This window comes from Phacochoerus africanus, chromosome 7, assembly GCF_016906955.1.
Source record: "Phacochoerus africanus isolate WHEZ1 chromosome 7, ROS_Pafr_v1, whole genome shotgun sequence".
Lineage (NCBI taxonomy): Eukaryota > Metazoa > Chordata > Mammalia > Artiodactyla > Suidae > Phacochoerus > Phacochoerus africanus.
The window spans coordinates 4162749-4187662 of NC_062550.1; the positions used below are offsets into that span (position 1 = coordinate 4162749).

General features: G+C 47.1%; 1 protein-coding gene and 1 long non-coding RNA gene across 4 annotated transcripts; one reads left to right on the forward strand and one right to left on the reverse strand.

The window, feature by feature from the left end:
* Positions 1–805: 805 nt before the first annotated feature.
* Positions 806–18873, reverse strand: NUP50 (nucleoporin 50). 3 transcript variants are annotated; one of them, XM_047786003.1, is made up of 8 exons: positions 18522–18869; positions 14591–14669; positions 12279–12362; positions 7958–8144; positions 5740–6402; positions 3996–4077; positions 2097–2215; positions 806–1172 (listed from the first exon to the last, which is right to left on the reverse strand). In XM_047786003.1, exons 2-8 carry the CDS (start codon positions 14657–14659, stop codon positions 970–972), a joined length of 1407 nt encoding a protein of 468 aa, XP_047641959.1. In that variant the 5' UTR covers positions 14660–14669; positions 18522–18869; the 3' UTR covers positions 806–969. The 3 variants fall into 3 exon arrangements, with proteins under 3 accessions (XP_047641959.1, XP_047641960.1, XP_047641961.1); XM_047786004.1 differs by lacking the exon at positions 12279–12362 and having other exon boundaries at positions 18522–18870; XM_047786005.1 differs by lacking the exon at positions 2097–2215 and having other exon boundaries at positions 991–1172; positions 18522–18873.
* A 159-nt stretch (positions 18874–19032) lies between these two features.
* Positions 19033–24321, forward strand: LOC125130552 (uncharacterized). Its single transcript, XR_007135735.1, has 3 exons — positions 19033–19459; positions 20212–20266; positions 22118–24321. It is a non-coding gene; the product is annotated as an uncharacterized LOC125130552 (long non-coding RNA).
* Positions 24322–24914: the final 593 nt, after the last annotated feature.

Below are 24914 nucleotides of genomic sequence, written 5' to 3' on the forward strand. Positions count from 1 at the left end.
AAATGCACTCCTGTCTAAAAGCTAAAAGCAACCTTTACACACACACTTTTCTCTCCCGTCACCTCACTGCCCGTTTCCTGGGAAGTTCGCATGGCTCGTGTAACGAACGCTCCCGTGACCTAACAAGCAGGTTTTAGATCCACGGGGTTCATCGTGGCACAAACACCCTTTTCCATTTGCTGCACAGCTTAGCCCTGACTCTCTAATAAGGGTTTACTGTCCTCTGTCCACAAACTACAGGCTACCAAGTTTGTGCTTTGCAACCTCGGTCCTGGCGATCCCCCAGCCCATTTGTCTCCAGGGGATACCGAAGTAAGAGCACCTCGTGAATATGCCTACAAACCCACAGAACAAGCCACACATCTCCTTTGAAAAAGAAAAAGCAGTTCCAGAACCACAGCAAAGCAGCCTCCGGGGTTAAAGGCCAGCGTCTGCACAGAAAAGGCTGAGGACTCCAACGCTGAAGGCGGACACTTCAGCTGTAAAATAACGCGATAAAATAAAGCAAAGAGGAAACGTCTCTGCCCCAGCAAGGCAGTTCGGTTCTCTCGGACACCCATCGGCCAGGGCCAGCAGAAACAAGAGCGCTCCCGGCAAGCTCCCTTCTGGACACGGGGCGGCAGCAAGCCCCAGCCCCTGGACCGGAAAGGCCTTTGGGAAATCTACTCGATACCCTGATTGCAGTTCATTATTAACAAATCACTGGTGATTAGTTTAATCAATGAACATTAAAAACCTTCCAAAAAATTTCTTTCAAATATATTTTACACATTAGATAGACAGCTTTTAAGAAGGGAGAATACAGTTTCTTGACAGGTAATATTAAAGGTTTTATTGGCCATATTTATCTTCCTCACAAAAGTTTTAAGTTATCTCTAAGTTCTAGAATGTCAAAGAAGAGAAGAAAACTAAGTTTAAAGGGCAGTGGGGAAGCAGCAACTTGGCAACAGCTCCTCAGGGGAAGCGTGCTCAGGCATCCTTCTTCTCCAGTAAAATTTTGTGCAACTCATCTGCGTCCTCGCTGGTTTTCACCCGAATTAACATGGTGACCGGGACGGAGGCGTTTGTGGCATCGACGGGTGGGTTCGGAATGAGCAGGACCAGCACGTTGTTCTTCCCCGTGCGGCTACACGGCATGTTGGGCGGAATCAGAACGTTGAGCAGGATGTTGCCTGCGGTTAAACACAGGAGAAAGGCCATCAGACTCTACCCGCCACACACACACAGCTCCGTGAAACTGCGGCTTGAATTCGGATTCGGATGCAGCTCACACTTGATGGACCTAAAATGAGGAGCCATGGGAGTGGCATGGCTCCCTGACAGACACCAGCACAGTGTCCCCAAGAGGACCATGAGGCGTCCGGCAGGACGTGGACTCAGCCGCGGTGAGGAGCATCTGCCTTTTGCCACCCCCCCCCCCCCCGCACCCGAGAACACACTGGGCCCCCCGGCCCCCAAGGAACAACCCGCTGGCCCAACATGGCATCTTCACCATGTCACTTGAACACGGAGTGGTCACCACTCTGTGGTCTCTGCCACAGAGGCCAGCAGAGTTCACGGGGTGAGCGTGGCATTACTGTGACAGTGTCCCAAGAAGTTTCTTTCTGGGACCCAGTCGGGGTAGCGCCATTGCTGAGGCCCCAGCTGAGGGGCGACCCCCTCCTCCCAGTGGGTAAAGCTGGACGGTGGGGTAAGAGCGGAGGGGAACAAGTTAATGATTATTTGCTACACAACAATGATTCTTTTCATTCTTTTTCAAGGTTAACCCTCCCTGAATGGTTACTAAATGATCCAATTTACCTACAGCTTCTTAGTCACAGTCCTAACACAAAGGAAAATGGAAACCACTTTGCTTACTTCTTGGCAACGGTTTTTAATACATCTCGGTTTTCTCACACACAGAGTACCCGGTAATGACCTGGTACTCAACTAAACCTATAAATGCTCAGCAGGTACAGGATGAATTTGTCCCGAACAATCTCCATTTTGTTCCAAAAAACACATTAATATTCCTGAAAATCTCAATGACTAGGAAAGGCTTTCACACAGTATGTGATTACGCTTATTTGTGCCACCTGGGAAAAAAAAGTACCCACCTAAATTGGTTTCTGCGCGCACTAAAAGTTGTGTCTTCTGATTGGCTGTGTGTTTTAAATGCAGAGTACCCACACCTTTCTCTTTAAATTCATTGTCTTTCTTGTAAAATAGTTTACACCTATGAAGAAAAATAACGGGTATGGTCAGACACGGTGACAAACCACGACAGTCCGTTTCCAAAGGGCCCGCTCACACTCGTGGGAGCCTGGTACTCAACGACGGCGGGGACGCTCTGGAGACCCTCCTTCTGACCCAGATCCGGTCTGGGCACAAGCCAGAGGAGAGACTCTGGTCAGACAGTCTAGAGTCCCTCCATGTTTTTTAAATTATTGCACAGTGGGCCCTGAACGACTCTTTAATGACGCTTTCTGAAACCACCTTTTCTTAAAAGTCAGTGGAAATCGTGGCCAGGCACCCGCCTCCCTGATGTGCTCCTTTGGCCCTGAGTTTGAGAGAGCTGACCTGGCCTTTAGAGAACAGGAAGGAATACAGGCCACTCCATGCTGCCCCTCCCCTTGCTGTTTCTTATTTTTGAATTCTCTGCAAGACTCTGATCTCCCAAGACATTGAAATGAGTCTGGAAAACACACTTAGGCAAGGCCTGCAGATAATGTAATCAAATTATCTCCTCGGCCTCCAGTCACACATCTCTTAAGGTTATCAATAAAGCAAAACCACTGCCTGCTCGTATTTTTTCTGATCAGAAAAAACTTAAGTCAGAGTCATTCCTTTACGGCATCATGTGTAATTAAACTTTTAAACAAACAAATGAATTGTTAGTCTATGAAAAGTTCTCAAAGACAGCCCCACTTAAGAATCCCACAGGTTTTGCTGATTTACTCTACAAGAACTGCAGACTCTTAAGTCTCTGATTTTTGTATTAGAAGTGGTGTAGGTCACAACTCTGGCTCGGATTCTTGGATTTGATCCCTGGCCCAGGAATTTCATATGCCACGGGGCAGCCAAAAAAAAGAAAAAAAGAAAAAGAAAAAAAAAAGCACTGATTTCATTTCATTGAGAGAGAATTTAAAAATGGCTCTTTGGCTTTCTTCTGGAAGCAGGAGCTCTCATTAAATAAGCAAACAAAAAACAAACAAACAAAAAACCCTCAGCTTTCATCACTGGGGGAAGGAGAATTTATACATCCTTAATGGGAAGGAACTGCTGCCCTGCCTTATGTTTTGCCTGTGAGAAGATTCACCCGGGCCAACCGTGTGTCTCCAGGAAGGAACCAGAGGTGCCTCCTAATTTCAAAGCAGAAGTGAAACCAAACCTGAAGCCAGTGACAAGGGGATGTCTTTGTAGGGGAGGGAGAAGGGGAGAGAAGGAAGGAGAAAAAGAGAGAGAAGGATGAGGTGGGGCAGGAGGAGCAAAGAAATGATAGTCCCTGAAGCATTTTGAAAGCAGAAAAGAGCTAAATTAACAGAAAAGAATAGAGGTGTTCCTGTCGTGGCTCAGCAGTTAACGAACCCACCAGCATCCATGAAGACGCGGGTTTGATTCCTGCTTCGTGGGTTAAGGATCCAGTGCTGCCATGAGCTGTGGCGTAGGTCGCAGAAGCGGCTCGGATCTGGCATTGCCGAGGCTGTGGTGTAGGCGGGCAGCTATAGCTCCGATTGGATCTCTAGCCTGGGAACCTCCATATGCTGCAGGTGTGGCCCTAAAAGAAAAAGACAAAAAGCAAAACAAAAGAAAAAAAAAGAGAAGAATACGCTGAAAAGGAAATTGGGGAGCTGGATTAGTTTTAAATAGAGGCCAAGACTTCCTGTACTGGTATAAAGAGCAGGCACAGCCTGACCGGGGACAGGGTGCTCGGTCAGCTCTGCAGCCTTCTGGAAGCTGCTTTCCATGTCTCTATAAAGTTACACTCAGGTGGATTCCCATATCTCATTACTTACTTCTTGGAGTAAAAAGCATCTTCTTCTTTTACTTCAGTAACCACTACTTTGGGTGGCTCGTCATTCTCCTCTTCATCTCCGCCTTTTAAAAAACAACACTAGCTCAGTAAGATTCAAATCAAGAGCCTGAAAGCGTGAAAAAAGGAGTTTGTACCTACTCCATCCCCAACCTTGGCCCAAACAGCCCACGTCAGCTGATGCAGAAACTGAAAGCTCAATCTAACGGTGGCAGGGGAGGCCCTCACTGGATTTTGGTAGAAAGCCTTAGCATGAAAAAGAGGTGTCCGTGCTCACATTCAGTGTACAGGCAAACTTACAATCAGTCACCACTCACATATGCTCAGACAACCCACTGGAAAATAAAAACCTCAGAGAGGCTTCCAGCGCTTTCATCCCCAAATGTCCCTGAGACCACCTCTACACCGCACCAAGGAATAACCATGAGGACGAGAGGCCAGAGAAGATGGAGAAAATAAGTATTTTATAAGGCAAGTTGGCAGAGAACTCGGGCTCAAGTCTGGTGTAAGTAATTTAAGCGTTGTCGGAGCCGCCACCCCTCTGGACAATCAGGGGCCACAGGCAGCCTCCCAGACTGAGCCCACGAGCACTTTCCCTCAGTCCAGGGCCCCACCCACAGGGGACACCCCCTTAGAGAAAGTAACTACACAAAACTCACTAACGAGCGACTCCAAGAAAACAGTTCTGCTGCTCCAACAACTGGGGCCACCAGACTTAGATGTTAAGGCCACCGCCCCCGCCCCAGTAGGGAGTCAGGGCCTCCAGCGTGGACCCCAGCATCTGTTATTTTAACAAGCTCTCTAAGTCTTTCCATTGCGAGGACCACGAGGTAAGGAGGAAGTGCTTCACCGAGGGCCATCCTGCTGCGGGAAGAGACTCCGTTCAAACTCCGCAGCCCTGCGCGGCGCACTCCCTGTCTTCACCGGGGCAGAGGAGAAAGAGAGAGATCTGCATCCTAAGCCTCGCCCTGGAGGTTCCCGGCTGGGGGAAACGTTGAAGGCAGGAAAAGGGGACACGCAGCAGTGCCTGTGCCGCCTGCCTCCCCAAGGAGGGATTCGCTCACACACTGAGGTACCTTCAACTGCTCAAAAGCATCTTCACAGACACTATTTGTTCACAGCCACCACGTGGTGGGGAGGGACTGTGACAAGCCCACCCTGCGAGCTAAGACTCACAGAGGGGGTGGTGGAGGGGCTAGGATTAAGGCCCAGTCTGGGGCACTAACACGGCACACGATGGAAACCTCTAGAAAGGGGGCAGCAATCCAGACACACCTTGGGAACACAGCGTCAGTTTCTCCCCCACAGCTCTGAAAAGTCTGCTTTCCTTATTTATAGGAGAGTACTATTTTGCTAAGTGAATTATCTTCAGTCAGATCTTCTAAATCACAGTTGAAGGTCCATGATGAATTTTTTTCAATAAAATACAATTTAAAAAAACCCGCTAATTCACTTTTTTAAAAGTGGAATGCTGTGTGTTTGATACTCCTCAAAGTCAGGGTGCCAGATGTTTTTAAATAATTTTTTTGGCTTTCACCCCCCCATAGTAATCCTACCCCATTTTACAAATAAGGAAACAGACTCAGAAGCTAATCAGCTCTGTCCAGAATCATACACACGTCCAGGAAACGACAGAGTCACAACACGAACCCAGATCCACCTCATTCCCATGGGACATAGAATCTACACGAACCCACACCAGCCCCTCAGGGGGACCTTTGGTTTACCTCTGCATTCGTTCCCGCCACCTTCTGCTCGGGTCTCCAGTGTTTTAGCGGAAAATGGTGAAGAAACTGGTTTACTCGGGGTAGTATCTTTGCCAAACAAACTGGAGTTTCCAGAAGAAAATGAAAAGCCAGTTAATGGGCCAGAGTTTAAGGAGCCCAACACAGAGCTATCGATTTTCTTGCCAAAATTAAATGAGGCACTTGCTGCTCCTAGTGATGGCTCCTTGTTCTTTTCAGACAGAGGCTCCATCTTCTTCTCTGATGCAGCTTCAGTTGTGCTGCCATGAAACAAAAATGTTGACTCTTGCTGTAATTTTGAACCAAAGAGAGAAGGAGATTGTGTTTCAACTGCTATTTTGTTTTTTTCACTTTCAGAATGACTGCTACCACTGTTCCCATGTTGCTGCTCGATGCTTGCTAAGTATTTCTCATAGTCTTTAAAGATGGGGGTCAGATCGCAGAGCGGGTTTGTATTCACGTGCTTCACGATCCAGTCCCGAACAGAGCAGTTTAAGGCTGCCAACTGCTTGTGATAGGCATTCCCAGGGCAGGCTGTGCTGGAGGCAAGGCCGGAGGCAGAGGGCTGCTGGCTGTCACCATTAGTTTTAGGATTTGAAATCTTTTTATCAACCGAGGAAGCAGGGCCATTCACAGCAACAGAGCCTACAGGAAAGTGAAATTTTAAGAATTTATTCAGAAGATGATTTGATTAAGTCATCCGTATTTTCATACCACTGTCTTCATATTTTCTGCTTTTATATTGTATCCTATTTTTGTGACAGTTCAAGAAGCTTGTGCACATGTAATATTTAGGAACTAGTTATTACAAAAACCAAACAAAACATTTTATATACATATATATATAACTCATGCTTACATTAAACCTCTCTAATTTTAAAATATCTTTTCCTTCAAAAGGATGCCCATTTCCCCTAAAACTGTCAAAGTGTGAGCATAAAATTTAATCTCCAAGGTTGTAGGGATGAACATATATTAAACCAGTCAAATTCCGAACACAACATGCTTACCTTAATGACACTAAACATTCTGCCTAATTTTTTTTTTTTTTTGGTCTTTTTGCCATTTCTTGGGCCGCTCCCGCGGCATATGGAGGTTCCCAGGCTAGGGGTTGAATTGGAGCTGTAGCCACCGGCCTATGGCAGAGCCACAGCAACGCGGGATCCGAGCCGCGTCTGCAACCTACACCACAGCTCACGGCAATGCCGGATCCTTAACCCACTGAGCAAAGCCAGGGACCGAACCTGCAACCTCATGGTTCGTAGTTGGATTCGTTAACCACTGAGCCACGACAGGAATTCCTCTGCCTAATTTAAATGAAAAAGTAGACACTCTTAAAATAACTAGCTAAGGAGTTCCCGTCGTAGCGCAGTAGTTAACGAATCTGACTAGGAACCACGAGGTTGGGGGTTCGGTCCCTGGCCTTGCTCAGTGAGTTAAGGATCCGGCGTTGCCGTGAGCTGTGGTGTAGGTTGCAGACGCGGCTGGGATCCTGCGTTGCTGTGGCTCTGGTGTAGGACAGCGGCTACAGCCCCGATTAGACCCCTAGCCTGGGAACCTCCATATGCCGTGGGAGTGGCCCTAGAAAAGGCAAAAGACAAAAAAAAAAAAAAAAAGGAATAACTAGCTAAGTATAATCCAATGAGTCAGGGTCCTTTTCAAGAACCAAAGATTTTAACTCATGATCCTATTCTCTGCTGCTAATCCCAAAAGTTCTTGACCAACTCCCCCAAAACAGGATCAGGCAATCAATACGTCCTGGGCAAAGTCAGTCTAGACTGGGGACAGCAGGTGTGTGACGCCCAGGAAGCTCTTGGTACACATGTAATGAATGAGGGGCCAGGAAGGGGCACCTTTACAGAGAGTCCACTAAGAGCTTCCTTTTCTCCTGTGACCCTTGGCTCAATTCTGAGGGTCATTCTCATTACAGAGCTCAAGGCTCAGAAGTTAAGGGACTTCATAAAGGTCACAAAGCTGGTAACTGGCGGAGCTGAACACAGAACCCAGGTCTGTTTTGGCCTGTGCCCAACTCGCTCAATAAACAGTCAACAGCCCCCTCATTTCCACCCCTTTCATTATCACCTTGTTTTTGCTTACACGGCCCCAGGACCCAGACCAAGTACAGGAAAAACATCTTTGCCAAGTTATGTTTCATACGTTATCTTTACCCAGATGGGCCTGAAGGGACAAGCCTACTCACCGAAGGTGGTCTTGGCCTCGGTGGCCGCCCTCGAGCTGGAGAAGGGAGGGGCGGCAGTCACGCTGCTTCCGTTTGACAGGCCTTCCAAGGGCTTCCCTCCAGCACCGTTACCAAATCCAGAAAACCCGCCTCCTCCAGAAGGTACAACCAAACCTTTAAAACCTTTAAAGGCCCCTCCACTATCAGACTGAAATATAAAGAAAGTGCATACATTAGATAACTCTACTTTTTATCATCAAATAAGCAAGTGAATGACAGCGTTGTCTTGGCTAAACAGTACCTAGAATCCTTGTGCAACCAACACTAAAGGAAACTGCCAGGAGTTCCCATGGTGGCTCAGTGGTTAACCAACAATACTAGCATCCCCGAGAACGCAGGTTCAATCCCTGGCCTCAATCAGTGGATTAAGGATCTGGCATTGCCGTGAGCTTGTGGTGTAGGTCGTAGATGTGGCTCAGATCCCGCGTTGCTGTGGCTGTGGTGTATGTAGGCCAGTGGCTACAGCTCCGACTGGACACCTGGCCTGGGAACCTCCATATGCCATGAGTGCGGTCCTAAGACAAAAAGACAGAAAGAAAAAAAAAAAAGGAAACTTCTAGCACAAGCAGAAATAGCACTTGGGTAGATTTTATTCACGACAGCTCTGCAGTCCCCAAGCTGCCTTCCTGAAATAAGGACAGTTGTAATTTTCAGTGAAATAATTAAAAAAATATATAATTAGGATATGAGTAAAAAGACGAACTCAATAAATTCATGGGTTCATCACACAGCCACAGAACTGTAACTAAAACATGTTATCAACACAACTAAAGCCCAAATGAAAGATTTTTCATATACTACTCAAAGACCATTTATTTGCCCAAGGAAGTTGAAGAAACATCGAGTCAGGTTAGCGGATAGTATTTTACCGCCACTTATAATTTCCTCAGCACTTCTGTAGCCTTCGACGTGCTTTCAGGACACAGAAGCTTGGGAGTCTGAGTCCCAATTCTAGATTTTCTGTTAGCTGAGAAACCCAGAGGCAACACTTTATCCCTAGGGTGTTTTCACTGCTCTCTTTACAAGGTCTTTCTAGCAGACGGAATGTCCTGCTGCTGCTAGCTCCCTTCCATGTCTAACCCAAGACGCTATGGAAGCGTCTGGCATTCCTTAGAACGCTCTCTGCCCCTGGGAACCGCAGAGAAAAGCTCCTCAGTTTAAGGTGCTTTGCTGAAGTCACTGCGGTTTCTGTAAGATCTTTTTTTCAAAGTAATGGTTACACCACAAGGAGGTGATCTGCCTCTCAAATCAAAGATCCAAGGAGGCTCTAGGAAATGTCCTCGAAAATATATCAGGGAATACAGGCTTCAGAACATCCAAGAAGGTGCAGAAACTTTAAGTTCTCACATAAATGAATTATAACAATGATCCCACAAAAATACTTCAGCTGGAACCTCTTCATTTTAACGGGCCAGATGGCCTGATATTACTACAGTTTTCGAAAAACACGAGAAGTTTCAATCACATCTACAGAATTTCACTGACACACACATAGCAATAAAATCAGGCAAAGAATGCAAATCTTCTATGAAGTTTAACACGTAATATATAGTTCAGGTTCTGATGCTCTAAATTTTATTTTTGGTGATTCGAAATAAACCAAACTGATGGTTATCATTTTATAAGAACAATTCATGGACAAACTGTAAAGCTGCAAGTGGCTCTTCAGAGCCTTTTATTTTTTAGTTTTATTATTTTTGTCACTATTTTTCGGCCACGCATGTGGCAGGCAGTTCTCAGGCTAGAGATAAAACCCGAGCCACAGCAGTGACAATGCTGAGTCCTTAACTGATAGGCCACCAGGGAACTCGTATCTTGCACAATTTAAAAACGCCACATGAGGAGTTCTCATGGTGGCTCGGTGGAAACAAATCCAACTGGTATCCATGAGGATGTGGATTCAATCCCTGGCCTTGCTCAGTATGATCCTCAAAAGAAAACTAAAAAAATAAAAAAGCCACATGGGTCTTCCCGTTGTGGCTCAGAGGTAGTGGTTCTGACTAATATCCATGGGGATGCAGGTTCAATCCCTGGCCTTGCTCAGTGGTTTAAGGATCTCGTGTTGCTGTGAACTGTGGTATAGGTCACAGTCACAGCTCGGATCTGGTGTTGCTGTGGCTGTGGTGTAGGCCGGTAGCTGCAGCTCTGGGGAAAAAAAAGAAAAGAAAAGAAAAACTACAAACTGTAATAGAAAAAATAAAAATAATTAAAAAAAGAAAATCTGACCAGAGCCACCACAGAATGCGCAGCTCAGTACGTTTATTCCAAAGGCACCATCCAGGATGTTCAACTAACTTCTCCTGAGGAGAGGTGTGCGGGTGAATGTATCTGAGGGCTGAGGACCTCGTTAGAGTTGTTACATGTGCAGTGACTGCTGAATGCTGACCACGTGATTTCAGTTCTCGGGTTCTAAGTCACGTTTTATCCTCTGGAACAGAAGAAAACACTTTACTATACTAAACTGCACTAAACTAAACTATACTAAACTTAACTACATTACACTAGAAGGAAACCAACAATGGGAAATGTTCCCACCATCCTTAAAGGTATGGTCCTACCCACACCTTGACTGCAGGAGCAGCAGGCCTCAGAGTATCTCACGTTTCCCTGTCATACTCCTTTCTGACACTCACTTGCCCTGCTTTTGTACCGCTATACTCATTTTTCCTCTTCGCACTGTCACTCAACTCTAATTTGTCTAAATCTTTTTTTTTTTTTGGCTTGCTTTGCTTTTTAGGGCTATAGCTGATAAGCTATACCACAACCACAGCAACAGCAACGTGGGATCTGAGCTGCACCTGTGACCTACACCACAGCTCATGGCAACGCTAGATCCTTAACCCACTGAGCAAGGCCAGGGATTGAACCCACATCCTCATAGATACTAGTTGGGTTCTTACTGCTGAGCCACAATGGAAACTCCTGCCTACTTCTATTCTTATTTCTGCAATTGAATAAGCTCTCTTTAATTCAGATCTCATATTTATTACTTTTTTCTATTTGCCAAGGATTTTCACAAGCAGACTAGAAGTTTTTAAAAGCATTTAACAACCCAATCAAAAAATGGGTAGACGATCTATCTAAATAGTTATTTCTCCAAAGAAGATATACAGATGGCCAAGAGGCACATGAAAAAAATGCTCAACACCACTAGTTAGAGAACCGCAAATGAAACCTACAATGAGATAACACCTCACACTGGTCAGAACAGCCATCATTAAAGAGTCTCCAAACACAAATGCTGGAAAGGGTGTGGAGAAAAGGGAACCCTCCTACACTGCTGGTGGGAATGTAAATTGATGCAGCCATTATGCATAACAGTATGGAAGTTCCTTAAAAAACTAAAAATAAGAGTTACCATATGACCCAGCAATCCTACTCCTTGGCATACACCCAGACAAAACCGTAATTTGGAAGATACATGCATCCCAATGTAATAGTGGCACTATTTACAACAGCCAAGACGTGGAAACAACCTAAATGTTAATAGAGAAATGGATAAAGAAAACGCAGGGTGTATGTATGTATATATACACACACAACGCAACATTACTCAGCCCCAAAAGAATGAAATAACGCCATCTGCAGCAACGTGGACGGACCTAGAGATTACCACACTAAGTAAGCCAGAGGAAGACAAATTATATGATATCACTTACACGTGGAATATAAAAAAATGATATAAATGTGGAGTTCCCATTGTGGCTCAGCAGAAACAAATCCAACTAGTATCCATGAGGATGTGGCTTCGCTCCCTGGCACAGTGGGTCAGGGATCTGGGATTTCCATGAGCTATAGTGTAGGTCGCACATGTGGCTCAGATCTGGTATCTCTGCAGCTGTGGTGTAGGCCGGCAGCTGCGGCTCCAACTGGACCCCTAACCTGGGAACCTCCGTATGCGCAGGTGTGGCCCTAAACAACAAAAAAAAAAAAAAGAAAAAAGAAAAAAGAAAAAAAGAAAACAAATGAACTTATTTATAAAACAGAAAGACTCACAGGCATATACAATAAACTTACAGTTACTAAAGGTAAAGGGGGAATAAATGGATAAATTAAGAGGAAAAAACACAGGGAACTATACATTCAGTATCTTATAATCATCAACTTAACAACGAAAAACTATAAGTATTTTCAAAAACAGTGTTCTTAACAGATTACATAAAAGACTTACAATTAAAAAAAAATAAAAAATAAAAAGCATTCATTGATCGGACTGCTCCCACAAGTGGAAATACTCTGTAACTCAGAAATCAAATTAGTGTTTGACTAAGAAAACACTCACTTCAAATCCAACATTTCTACGTTTTGCTTTCTTTATGGCTCTATTCTTCAAGACCTCCTCACTGGCCACTGAGAATGTTCCCACCTGCATAAGTGCACAAATTAAATAGCAGTAAGGTAAGGCCACAAGGGAGATAAAATGCTGAACAAAAAAAAACCTAGACCAGACAAACTCATCTGATATTTTGTTTTTAAAGTACGGTTAATACTGGGAGCTCCCTATGGTCTAGTGGTTAGGACTTGGTGCACTCAATCCTGCGGCCTGGGGTTCAATCCCTGGTCTGGGAACTGAGGTCCCACATTAAGCTGCTATATGCCACAGCCAAATGATAAATTAAGTACTGTTAATACTAGTAACACAAATCATGGAGAGGGCAGAATAAACTCAAGTTTACACCTATTTTCTATCTTCTGAATCCTAATGCTAGTTAGGCAAATCCGAAATCTTCCAGAAACTACAAATCCAGGCTGTGATTCCCAAATCAGAGAGAAGAGTGCATTACACCAAAGCTCTAAGACTGAAACCATCAAAACCTTGGTACAAAATTATTCATGACCAATTCTTCAAATATTTTATTTTTTAATTAAAAAAATTTTTTTTGGTCTTTTTAGGGCTGCACCCACAGGATATGGAAGTTCCCAGGCTAGGAGTTGAATGGGAACTGCAGCTGCCGGCCTACGCCACAGCCACGCCAGATCCAAGCTGCGGCTGAGACCTACACCACAGCTCACGGCAACACCGGATCCTTAACTCACTGAGCGAGGCAAGGGATATGGCCAGGCCACGTCCTTGTGGATGCTGGTCGGGTTTGTTATCACTGAGCCGCAACAGGAACTCCTCGTCAATATTTTAAATGTGTTCAAAGACGTTACCCAGATGCCCAAATCTAGTACCTTACTAGATCTTTGCTTTTTAACCATGGTTTTTAAAAGCTTCATGTCCATAATATATGTTATTTTAAAGAGGAGTCTTGCCTATTTGCCCATCAGCCAAAAGACCACCAAGGGATGTGGGACTTCAGGTAACCTGTTGGAAAACTATTGCTCTTCTACAGTATATTAAAAGTACCAAGTCCACAATCAGAAAAATGCTGAAAATCTTTGACTTTACTTCAATCCTTCCTTTACCCTGGAGCCTGGTATAAAATACCCACTGTAAAGAGTTTTCATCTGTACTTATTCCAGATAATGTTAAACTTAGATCTCTATACCCACATAAGGGCCATTTGACCTCAGCTGATCCAAATTAAATGTAATCTCCTTCCACGTTCACTAGAATCTATCCAAACGGAAGCGCTTTCATTCCTGAAATATTTTAATGTCAAAACAAATCATTATATGGTAGTCTAAATCTTACAAGGCCCAGAATGTAACACTGCCTAAAACCTGGAAATAACTTAGTTACCAAAGACTTAAGTTAAAAAGTACCAGGTCAGTCAGAACTGTTAAACGCCCCATCTTTTAAAAGCCCGTATTTGTGACTTTTGTTTCCCAAAACATATTAGTACATATATCTGTAATGGTACAGATATTCGTCCTAAAGGAAGCTTGCAAACACTTTCGCAGACTTTAAAATACATTTTCCATACCTGGCGTACTTCTATTAACTTGAAAGGCTAACTTGGTTACAGAGTTCATTACTGAACTGGACTGGGCGTATCACAGTGCTGACAAGGCACTAGAAATGCAGCTGTGTTCTAACCTTTAGAAGAGAAAAATTAAAAGATTTCCTCAGGGAGGGTCACTTCATTTTATTAGGAAAGAAACCAGGCCAATCTAAATTCGAGTCCCACCAATGCAACTGTCCTCGGGGGGTGGCTGGGGGGGTGGGGATGGGGGTTCAGAGCTACAATAGGAAATAAGACAGGCCTCCAAGCGGCATTAGGGTAAGGGAGGCGACCTCAACCTTCCAAAATCTAACCTTGTGAGTTTGGCAAGCCGGGAAGGTGAGGAGGCACCACTTTTCAAGTCTGAGCACTGACACTGAGCTCAGTTTATGGCCAGATCGTTTACTCACCTTTCCGTCTGGACTAAAGCCATGGGCTTGGAACGCTGCAAGTCTATGAAATTCAGGAGCAAGATGCTTCTACACAGGAGGAGACTATTTCGGGAATAGGTGCTAGGGGAAAAGCACACCCGAATGTAATGAATTTCTACACTTAGTAGAGATCTTAAGAAACCATACTGTTTCCAGTTCAGGGTGTTCTTAAAAAGGCCATTTAATTAATTTTACCACAGACTCTTCATGAAGAATCCCAAAATGAACTGAAATTGGGGCAGCAGGAAAATATTCTTAGGGAAACTACTTTTTACCTCCTCTGCTTCATCTTCTTGATCCCAATTTCTGTCTGTCAATTCCTTCTCGGCAATTCTTTTGGCCATTTTTTCGAACCTAAAAGTAAAAAAATTACAAGTCATAAGTTTACTTTCCAGACCAGGAGTTCCCGCTGTGGAGCAGTGGAAGCCAATCTGACAAGTATCCATGAGGATGTGGGTTTGATCCCTGGCCTTGCTCAGTGGGTCAAGGATCAGGCATTACTGTGAGCTGTGGTGTACATCACAGATGTGGCTCGGATTGGCAGCTGTAGCTCCGATTCGACCCCTAGCCTGGGGACTTCTATATGCCACACCTGTGGCCCTAAAAAGCAAAAAAAAAAAAAAAAAAAAAAAAAAAGCTTACTTTCCAGACCAGTGTATAACTCTTAATCAAAATTCGCTGTAGCTTGAAATGAGATAAAAACATTGCTGATACCAGCAGGCACTGCTTTAATTAGAACTTTATAGTACTGTGAGGCTCCCAACATCACAAATCCAACAAAGGATTACACGAGGAGATGATTAAGTCTCCTGAGGAACGCTGGCACTCGTTCTGAACAATAAAGCAAAGCTATTGGAAATGAAATTAAAATGAAACACGGATTGATTTTGTGGCCATGCCCACTGCATGCAGAAATTCCAGGGTTGAACCTGTGCTACAGCAGTAGCCCAAATCACAGCAGTGACAACACTGGATCCTTAGGATCCAGTGGAACTCTGGTTTTTTAAATCAGAAATTCCCTGGTGGCTCAGCAGATTAAGGATCCGGCCTTCTCACTGCTGTGGCCTGGGTCGATCCCTGGCCCAGGAACTTCCACATGCCACATGTGCAACCAAAAATCTGATCGGAAATCTGATCAACAAATATTTAAATAAAATTTACTCTATGCAAATTATACTTATATATGGTCTTGCCATAGGCATGTTATTTTTAATATTTAACATTCTCTTAAGGATGATCCAGTAAAGTTCAACCTTAGTTAAGAATCTGAATAAAGAGTTCCCATTGTGGCACAGTGGAAAGGAATCCGACAAGTATCCATGAGGACGTGGGTTCCATCCCCGGTCTCTCGCTCAGGGTCAGGGATCCGGTGTTGCCATGAGTGGTGGTGTAGGTCAAAGACGAGGCTTGGATCTGACACTGCTGTGGTGTAGGCCAGCAGCTACAGCTAGATTTGACCCCTACACTACTGTTGTAGCACAGGTTCAACCCCAGGACTTCTGCATGCCGTGGGCATGGCCAAGAAAAATTAATCAGCATTTCATTTTAATTTTATTTCAAATGGAGTTGCTTTAGTGTTGTTCAGAACGAGTGTCAGTGTTCTGTTACCTCTGCAGTGGATACAAGCACCTATTCAAAGTGGGTGCTTGTGCCTGGAGTTCCCGTCGTGGCTCAGTGGTTAACGAGTCCGACTAGGAACCATGAGGTTTCGGGTTCGGTTCCTGCCCTTGCTCAGTGGGTTAAGGATCAGGCATTGCCGTGAGCTGTGGTGTAGGAGGCAGATGTGGCTAGGATCCTGCATTGCTGTGGTTCTGGCGTAGGCCGGTGGCTGCAGCTCCGATTGGACCCCTAGCCTGGGAACCTCCATATGCCACGGGTAAGGCCCTGAAATGATAAAAGACAACAACAACAACAAAATAATTACGATTATCCCCCCTAATCCTAAGATCATATCCTTCACTATTAAAAACAAAACAATAAATGGAGAGTGTTGTTTTGGATTCTTCCCTGACTCACTAGCTAAATGTATGAAAAAAATCCCATTTTTTGCCCAAAAATTTATCAATTACTTTGGGACACTAGCTAGTGTTCCTGAAAATCAGCCTACATTCCTTCTACCTTTCCCACTGTTATCTCCCCTCAATCAACACAACCCACCTGAAGAAGTTTCTAGAACCTCCTGGTCATTAGATACAAACTTACACATTACCCACTGCACTTCAGTGTCTACAAAATAAAATCCAGATGCTGGCATTCTAAAGTCCTCCAAAATCTGATCCCCTGTAGGGTAATTACATAAGCCTTTTCAGCTTTTAAAAGTCTCCTACTAACCTCTCAATTTTTCTTTTATAAGTGTTTTTTTTTTTTTTTTCTGGTAACAGAGCAAATGGGTCTTAAAGTCTCAGATTCTAAGACATAAATGAGAATAAATATAATAATTTTCAGTCATTACCTGCAAATGCTCTTTTTTTAATGCCTTCATCCCCAACACCTGGTCAAGTTTTGCTATTAATCTGTGTCATCCAAAAAACAAACAAGGTATCCTTACACATAAATCCTTACTAAACTTGAACTGTTCAGAGGCCAGCTCTCTCTCTCTGTGGAGCCTTTTTGGCCATTTTCCTATTCAGTAACTAACGCCACTAGAGGGCAGCAGAGCAGAGAAGTTGAAACAGTCATTTTTTGCTATTAACTACTTAGCAGTTACTAAGATTAACTGACAAAAAGAGATGGATCTGAAAGTGCAAAAATGCAGTAAGAGAAAGGTTTTAACTTCTAACTCATACCCACAAGTGAAAAGCTAACTGGCATAAACAACCTAAGTTCAATAGCTGCTTCCATGGTCTCTCAGGTGACTAACCAGAGGGCAGGTATCTGCCTCTCACTCACATATACTGGGAATGCCCCACGCCCACACATAGGCAAGTGTTCTAGCTATTGTAGGATCAGAGATCTCAGCACTACATATTCCAGAAACTACTACAAGATGCTAGCATCTAGTTTTGCCATTTTGTTGCTGGAAACCTTGGGCAGGGCACTTAATTTCTGCGCCTCGGTTTCTTCATCTGTAGAACAGGGAGGTGGTATGAAAACTGAATAAGGTAAAAAAAAGCATAGTTTAGAACAATGCCTGGAACAGAGGAAGGACTCGATACATATTATTAAAGGAACGAGTTCTGTTAACAGCAAAGATTATAAAATAATCTTTTCCTCCCAATCATCACTGTAAATACAGAAAAACAAGATTAACTTGAATTATGAGTCAGGCTTTAAAAAATACTTCGTCAAATCCATATTTTATTTCAAAGCATGAGTCTTCATACAATAAATTTTCTTTTGATGCCTGGGGGGGGGGAAATTCCCTGTACTTAAAAACAGGGAAGGCCTGGCACCTAAAGAGTCTTAAATGCTATTATTCTTAAGGTCTTAAATTTCTCGGCTTCTAGTTAAAAATGTTATCAAGTTATGAAATGATTACCAGGTATGAAGTAGACCCTGCGATCGGGAATCCAAACTTTTGGTAACTGGGCACACCTTTATTTGTGCCTGACACGGTTCGCTTCGCGACCTCTGCTTACCCCGATGCTACCCCATCCTTGGGGTTAACTTCAACCCACACCGCTTTGCCCGAAGACTTGACCGCACTTGATGGTGTGATGCCCAGAGGAACAAGGGTGGACCCCGGGGGCTGAAACGCTAGGGAAAAGGAAATCTCTCACACCGCTTCTCCACTGGACAGGGCAAAGGGGGGATCCACGGCCTGGGAGCGCAGCGACCACAGTGAGGCCAGGCCCAGGAGGAAGTGCAGGGGGCGAGGGGAGCGGGACGAGCACCGAGGGGAATCGCTAGGAAACAGACCGAGAAGGCTTGGCCCGGGCCGCCCCTGCCCGCGCCGCCGCCTGTCCCCGCCGGGGCCACGGGGGCCCCGCTCCCGGGCGGGCCTTAACGCACGTCGGTCACCGCAGCGCCGACGGATCAGCTCCGAGCCCGGCCGGACAAACACCCCCGATCGCGTCGCTGCCGACACCCTGCCCCGCCCCCACCCCGGGTCCCACCCCCGCGCCCCTCCCCCAGCCGGGACCCCGCACCCGGCTCCCCCTCCCAGGCCCGAGTCCCGCACCCCGAGCCCGGGTTCCTCCTCCCAGACCCCGGCCTCTGCGCCCGGCCGCCTCCCCTCCCCTTCCGCGCCGCCCGCCCGTCTCTCACCTCCCCGGCGGCCGCCGCAGCCCTCGCCGGGTTGTGGGCGCCGCGAGGCCCGGCCGCGCAGCGGCGATCAGGTGCGAGGGCGCTGCCGCGGCGTTCGGCTCTGAGGCGGCGCGCGGTCGCTTCCGGTGCGCGGAGAGCCTCGAAGGATTCGGTGGTCCGCACGCCCTGAGTCTCCAACACCATGTCCCTCGGGGGCCTCACCCCTCTGTGTTCGGCAGGGATGGGGACAGCCGTCCGTTCAGTCAGAGGCCGCTGAGGGAACAGCGCCCAACACACCGCAGGCCGCCATTTTGTAACTCGAATCTACCCCTCAAAACCAATTCGGAAAAAAGAAGGAAAGAAACGCCCGCGTCGAGCTACTGCGCACGCGCGCCGGAGCCTTGCTTCGCCGCACCTCCCCCCAGCGGGCAGAGGGCGTCACGCGGCGCATGCGCCCAGCTGCTTCGAAACCGTCGACCGAGGAAACGTGTCCGGCTCACGCATGTGCGCGCGCATGCGCACACCCCATGCGCCGGCCTCGCGGGAAGCCGGCAGCGGCGGCCGGGCTTTGCGGGCGTTGGTCACGTGTCGCCCGTCGCCGGCGTTTGAGGCGTTGGGCGCGGGTTGCTGCCGTGGCTGGGCGCGGCTGACATCTGCAAGGCGCCCGGGAGAATGGGGTCAGGCAGGCATCGTGGCCGGGGCTCGTGATGGAAGGCTGACAAGAGACAGGCCATGACTCCCGAAGGCGTGAGTGGACGCCGGTAGAGGCACGACGGGAGCTCGGCGCCGCCGTCCGTCTGCGAGAGCTCCCCGGGTGGCCTTGCCCGGTGGCCGGCAACGTGCCCGCTGCGGATGCTCGGAAGGCCTGGGATCGCAGAGCCGGGAGGGACGGGCGTGGGCGAGAAGAATGTGACCCCGTTCGTCGCCGTTCTACCGCCAACTTGTGCTTGTTTTCCGCGGTGGGTGTCATAGAGGCGAAGTGACACCTAATTGGGGTCAATGAAGACGAAATCTGCAAACGCGTTTTTATTTTTAAAAATTAAAAAAAAAATTTTTAGGGCCGCACCTGCGCCATAGGGAGGTTCCCAGGCTGGGGGGGGATTCGGAGCTGCAGTTGCTGACCCACCCCACAGCCACAGCAAAGCGGGGTTAGAGCCGCATCTGCGACCTACACCGCAGCTCACGGCAACGCCGGATCCTTAACCTACTGAGCAAGGCCAGGACTGAACCTGTGTCCTCCTGGCTGCTAGTCAGATTTGTTTCCTCTAAGCCTAAACGGGAACTTCTGCAAACGCTTTTTTAAATTGTGGGACTAATTCGTGTGTACGGTTCCGGAGTTGTATCGATGCGATTTTGTTTGAGCTGTTCAGCATCTCAAATACCAAATACCACGGTGTAGTATTTCAAACGGTACAGTAGTGGGTTAAGCTGTACAAAGCAATTCAGTTTTAACTCCTTGCATAGTGGTTACTAGACACAATGGGAATTAGACCCATGATTACATTAGAAAAGTTGCTTTAGAAAAAGAACATTCCCTTTTTGGGGGAGCACCTGCTGCATTCGGAAGTTCCCAGCCAGGGATGGGACCAGAGACCAGAGTCACAGCAGTGACAATGTGGAGTCCTTAACTGCTAAGCGACCAGGGAACTCCCGGAAGAGGAACATTCTTAGAGCAGCGGTTCTTAACCCTTTTTTTTTTTTCTTTTTTCAGAGAGAGATTTATTGCTATACTTGAAAATGCAAACCAAGTTTGTGCATGCATTCAGGTAGGAAACCAGTGCCTATAATTTCAGGGTGTTTATGAACCCTCCCCAAAAGCCTATCCAGGGACTCCTGTTAAAGACTGTTTATCTGGATACTAGACTATACATTATAAGGGTTAACAAAACAAAACGTGGCCCCTATTTGTCCTTTGCCATTCTGTTTACTTCCCCTAGGATAAGACATGCAAAACTGATCTTTTCTGAGCATATATTTAAAACCAGTACTGGTACCGTACCCAGCCAGGGACCTGCTGTCCTGTACTTTTCACACCTTCCTTGTAAACAGGATGGAGTGGTGTGAGCTGTACGTATGAATCGTATGACTGACTGTGTTACAAAAGGAGAGATGTCCTGTCGGAGGCACACTCTGAAGTCTTTTTGTTTCATCAACGAAAAGAACACTTTTAAGACCCCTCCGGAGGATACGGGCCTTGGCAAGGCCGTCCAGTTGTGACAGAGCTACGGCCAGAGCCCAGGGCTCACAGCCCAGCATCCCTTGTCATTTCAACAACCATTGAATGCCTACTGTTGGGAACTCCACAGATGTTTGGTGTGGAGCTACAAGTGGCCCTCACGTCTTCCAGCGGTCCCAGGTCACCTTCCCGCATGTCTCAGTGCCTGTGATTGCTCTAAATCCTCACCGCTTAAACCTTTCTCGCCGCATCTCTCCCTGTCCCAGCGCCCAGCCTCACCTCCTGCCCAGCCGTCCTTAGTGCGTAATATGCGCTCAACTAGTTCCCAAAGGAATGAAGCCTGCTTTTGCTTCATTGAGAGAAACATGATCCCAGACATTTCTGAGTTAGTTGCCCTCTGACCAGTAGTTTGAATCTTTGGTTCTGTCTCTGTGAAGCTCTTTCATTCCAAACTCTTTCTGGTGCCTTAGAAATTGAACAGTGACTTTTGTTTTTATCATGGAATATAATTACTAGTCAGCTTGCTCTGTCCTTATCATGGAAAGGACCCAGGTAGACTTTCTTTATACTCAGCAGTGAAATGCGACTGGTTAAAATCACAACTTTTCTGCTTGCAGTAATCCAGCATTTATCTTGTTAAGGCTAACCGAGATACTGCAATTACTTCTTAATTACATATTGTGGTGCGAGGTCATTGGCGCCCTTCTTACGCAAATAAAAACGATTTACGCGTGTTATAGCGCAATAGGTGCTATTCACGGTGGATTTCAGTGCTTCCTAGAACGACAGCTTTAAACCGGCTCTAACTCGGGAGAACTGAGGCCGTTTGTGTGCAACCTCTAGCCTCATTGGATTTGGGGACTTTTCATTTAGTGAAGCTCTTTGTCCTTCACTTTATGAAATCGTCCTGCGAAAGCCTGAGCCCCTTTTTTCTGAGATGTGCATTTCAGCAGTCTCTTTGAATTTGCTGCACCTCTGAGGTATTTTTATGGTTTCCAGGCCAGGTCGTTTTCACCTTCATATTCAGGAAACAACCCGGCCCGCTGGTCTACCTAATTCAAAGTGGGTTCATGGTGACGAACCTTGCCTCCCTCTCTGCTGCTTGAGGTCCGTGACAGGAAACGTTGTCGTGTCGGCTTGGCCGCTGTGCTCTCTTGAGTCAAGCCTGGTTTCCCTAGTGAAGAAAACTGCAAGACGACTTCCTGTCGCGGTGCATGGGACTGAGAGAGCCTGATGCTGGCGGCTCCGGTCGTCGCTGCCGAGGTGCAGGTTCAATCCCTGGCCGGGTGCAGTGGGTTAAAGGATCCAGCGTTGTCTCATCTTCATACCCTGGCCTGGGAACTTCATGCGCTGCCGAGCAGCTGTTACCCCCCCCCCCAAAAAAAAAGAATTGCAAGGTAATATTTTGTTGACTTGCGGCGCGTTCTGGCCTTTGTTCTAGGTTGAAAACTTGGAGGTCGCCTTCTCTGGACTTAGCAGAAGACATCCAACCACAGGAGGCTGCACGACCACACGGTGCCCCTCGAGTTAGGGACCTGGGACAGGAAGGGGGTTCTCTCAGCCCAGCAGTGGGGCTGCTGGCGGGGAGGGGTGCCGCTGAGGATCCCAGCTGATGGAAGCGCGCACCTCGTGTGGGTCTGAGTGACCTCTCTGCATCCGGACACGTGGTGCCCTTGTCTCTTTATTTTGGGTAATTTGTTGACCAATGTCTGTGCCCTGTCCTGGGGCATTTTTACCTAAAGAAAAGGGGAAAAGGTTAGGACAAGCAGGCAGGGCCCTGCCGAGCTGAGAGAGCGTCAGGTGCCTGTCCTGTTCCTCCCTTCTGAGCTCGGTGGTGGGTGCTGCCCGAAGAGCTCCACGGTCGGGGGGAGGCGCGTCGTGAAGGCGGCGGATGAAGAGTGTCGGGCGGTTCGCGCCAGACCCCAGAGCAGGGGATCCTTGTGAAACGACAGCCCTTGGGACTGGAAGCCAGCCTGGGACCTGAGCCCGTGGTTTTTAAATTAGAGGCACTCACCGTGGCGTCTGGACTTACTGAAGTGCTGGTTCTTGATGCCTTGGCGAAGAAGGAAGTAAGCAAGAGACAGAGTGATGGGCAAGACATAGATTTATTAAGATAGGACGCTCGTGAGAGACGCAGGCCCAAGTGGGCAGGCGAGGAGCCTCTGCCCCCAGGATCAGGGGGTGCAGTTTTAGAATCCAAGGGAGTGGGGGTGGGAGAAGACCGCCTCTTCCTCCCGCCGAGGAAGAGCATCTGACCCTGTGAGGGCAGACTGGGACTGTCCTGGTGCTTATTCAGATGGGCAGAAGGGCTGACCTTAACCTCCTGCCCTTGATCTGAACCTGGATGCAGGCCTTATCCCATCCCCCCCCCCCACACACACACACACATGACCTGAGGCACATCTCATGCCTCCGCTCGTCCTCAGGCAACCCCCCTGAGCGGTCACCAACCCACAGTGATCTCCCAAAGCTCCCCAGGCCCCCCCTCCATTCATGGTCCCCACTGGGACCCCCACAACCTCCCGTGTAACTCTCCTACTCCGTCCCTGTCACGTACGTGGTTGTGCTTAGGATCTAGAAGATTCCGAGTTCCCCTGACCTGGTCTGTGAGCCGAGGCCTGGTGAAAGGTGTGTAGACAGCGGGCACCCGCCAGGCGTCTTGTTTTTCTCCCAGGGTTCTTCCTGCCTGAGTTCGAACCTGGTGGGAAGTCGGCTCCTTTTAGTTGTGGGGAAGGCGGAGGTCATCCAATCAGGTGTGGGCAGGAAGATGAGTCAGATAGTATCGGGTGGTGATTAACAACAAGCTTTTGAGTTCATTGAGTTTGGTTCTTAAAGGCGGCGCTTGGAAGTGCAGTGTCCTCAGACAAGCTGTTGAGCTCTGAGCTGCTTCCTCACCTAGGAGCTGCGGGTAGTAGCAGGACCTTCATGGAGCTGGGAGCGTGTCGGGAGCACACCGGAAGGACTCAGCAAATAGACCGTTGTTGCTAAGCCAGCAGCCCCTTTGTGAAGTCCCTTTGGAGGTGTTCTCCCCTCAAATGCTATGAAAGGGTTTTAAATTTTTTTTTTTCTCATGGGATTCTTGTTTTAAGACCTTTTGTTTATTTTTGAAGACTTTATTTGTGGAGTGATAATTCATCTTCCCTTTACCGATCAAACATGTGACCGACATGCAGAGGTTTCTGCCTCCTCACCTTAACGGTATAATCTGATGGGTTCTTGGTACCGTAGCTAAAGGCTGATAACTGATGTTATAGCTGGAGCAGACTTGTGATGAGTTAGGGTTCTGTTTCCAGCAGTCTCTTTGAAGTGTTAGCACCAATCAAGGACTCCCCAGTCGTCTCCAGAGGTGCTAGACTAGATCTTTCTCCCTCTCAACCTGGTTGGCTTCGAAGCAGAGTTAATGTTAAACTGGGAGCCAGCCGGATTCTCGCGAGACGTTGAACCATGCCCGACTTATTTTGTCCTGGAGATCCCGGTCCATTGACGTGTATTTTCATTTTTCAGGCTTCAGTGCAAAAGGAAAACCAGTGGCTAAATTTTCTAGAGCTGTTATTTTTTTTCTTGAGGCTTTATAGTCACTAACATATCAGTAACAATATGTATAGTATGTTTTAAAAAAAACTTTCAGAGTTCCCGTCGTGGCGCAGTGGTTAACGAATCCGACTAGGAACCATGACGTTGTGGGTTCGGTCCCTGCCCTTGCTCAGTGGGTTAAGGATCCGGTGTTGCCGTGAGCTGTGGTGTAGGTTGCAGGTGTGGCTTGGATCCTGCGTTGCTGTGGCTCTGGTGTAGGCCGGTGGCTACAGCTCTGATTTGACCCCTAGCCTGGGAACCTCCATATGCCGCAGGAGCGGCCCAAAGAAATAGCAAAAAGACAAAAAAAAAAAAAAAAATTCCAATACTACGAATTATATAAAGTAGCATTTTTTTTTTCTGGGAGCAAAATCAGCAGATAAGAATTCAACAATAGAACCATCGAGAGAGACCTCACGGGCCCACGATGACAGAGGCAAATACAGTTGCAAGTTCCAAGGAGCAAGAAATCATCACAGACAGACGGGGTTGAAAAAGCAGTCACTGCGCTGGGGCCAGATGCCGTCCAAGGGCGCGGGGACGTGTGTGCGTTGAGAGGAAGTGGGAGGTGGTGGTGGAAGGGTGTGAGCGGAACACCGAGGTGTAAAATCGCCGAGGTCTCAGGTCTCGCAGAAGGTGGGGAAACTCCCCGAGAGCGGATTTCC

Coding starts and splice junctions, on each gene's coding strand:
- NUP50 (XM_047786003.1), bottom strand. CDS start 14,659: ATGGCCAAAAGAATTGCCGAGAAGGAATTGACAGACAGAAATTGGGAT. Junction 6,403..7,957: donor CGAGGCCAAGACCACCTTCG/GTGAGTAGGCTT, acceptor ACTTTCCTGTAG/GCTCTGTTGCTGTGAATGGC. Junction 4,078..5,739: donor TGGCGGGAACGAATGCAGAG/GTAAACCAAAGG, acceptor GTTTTTTAAAAG/GCGGAGATGAAGAGGAGAAT.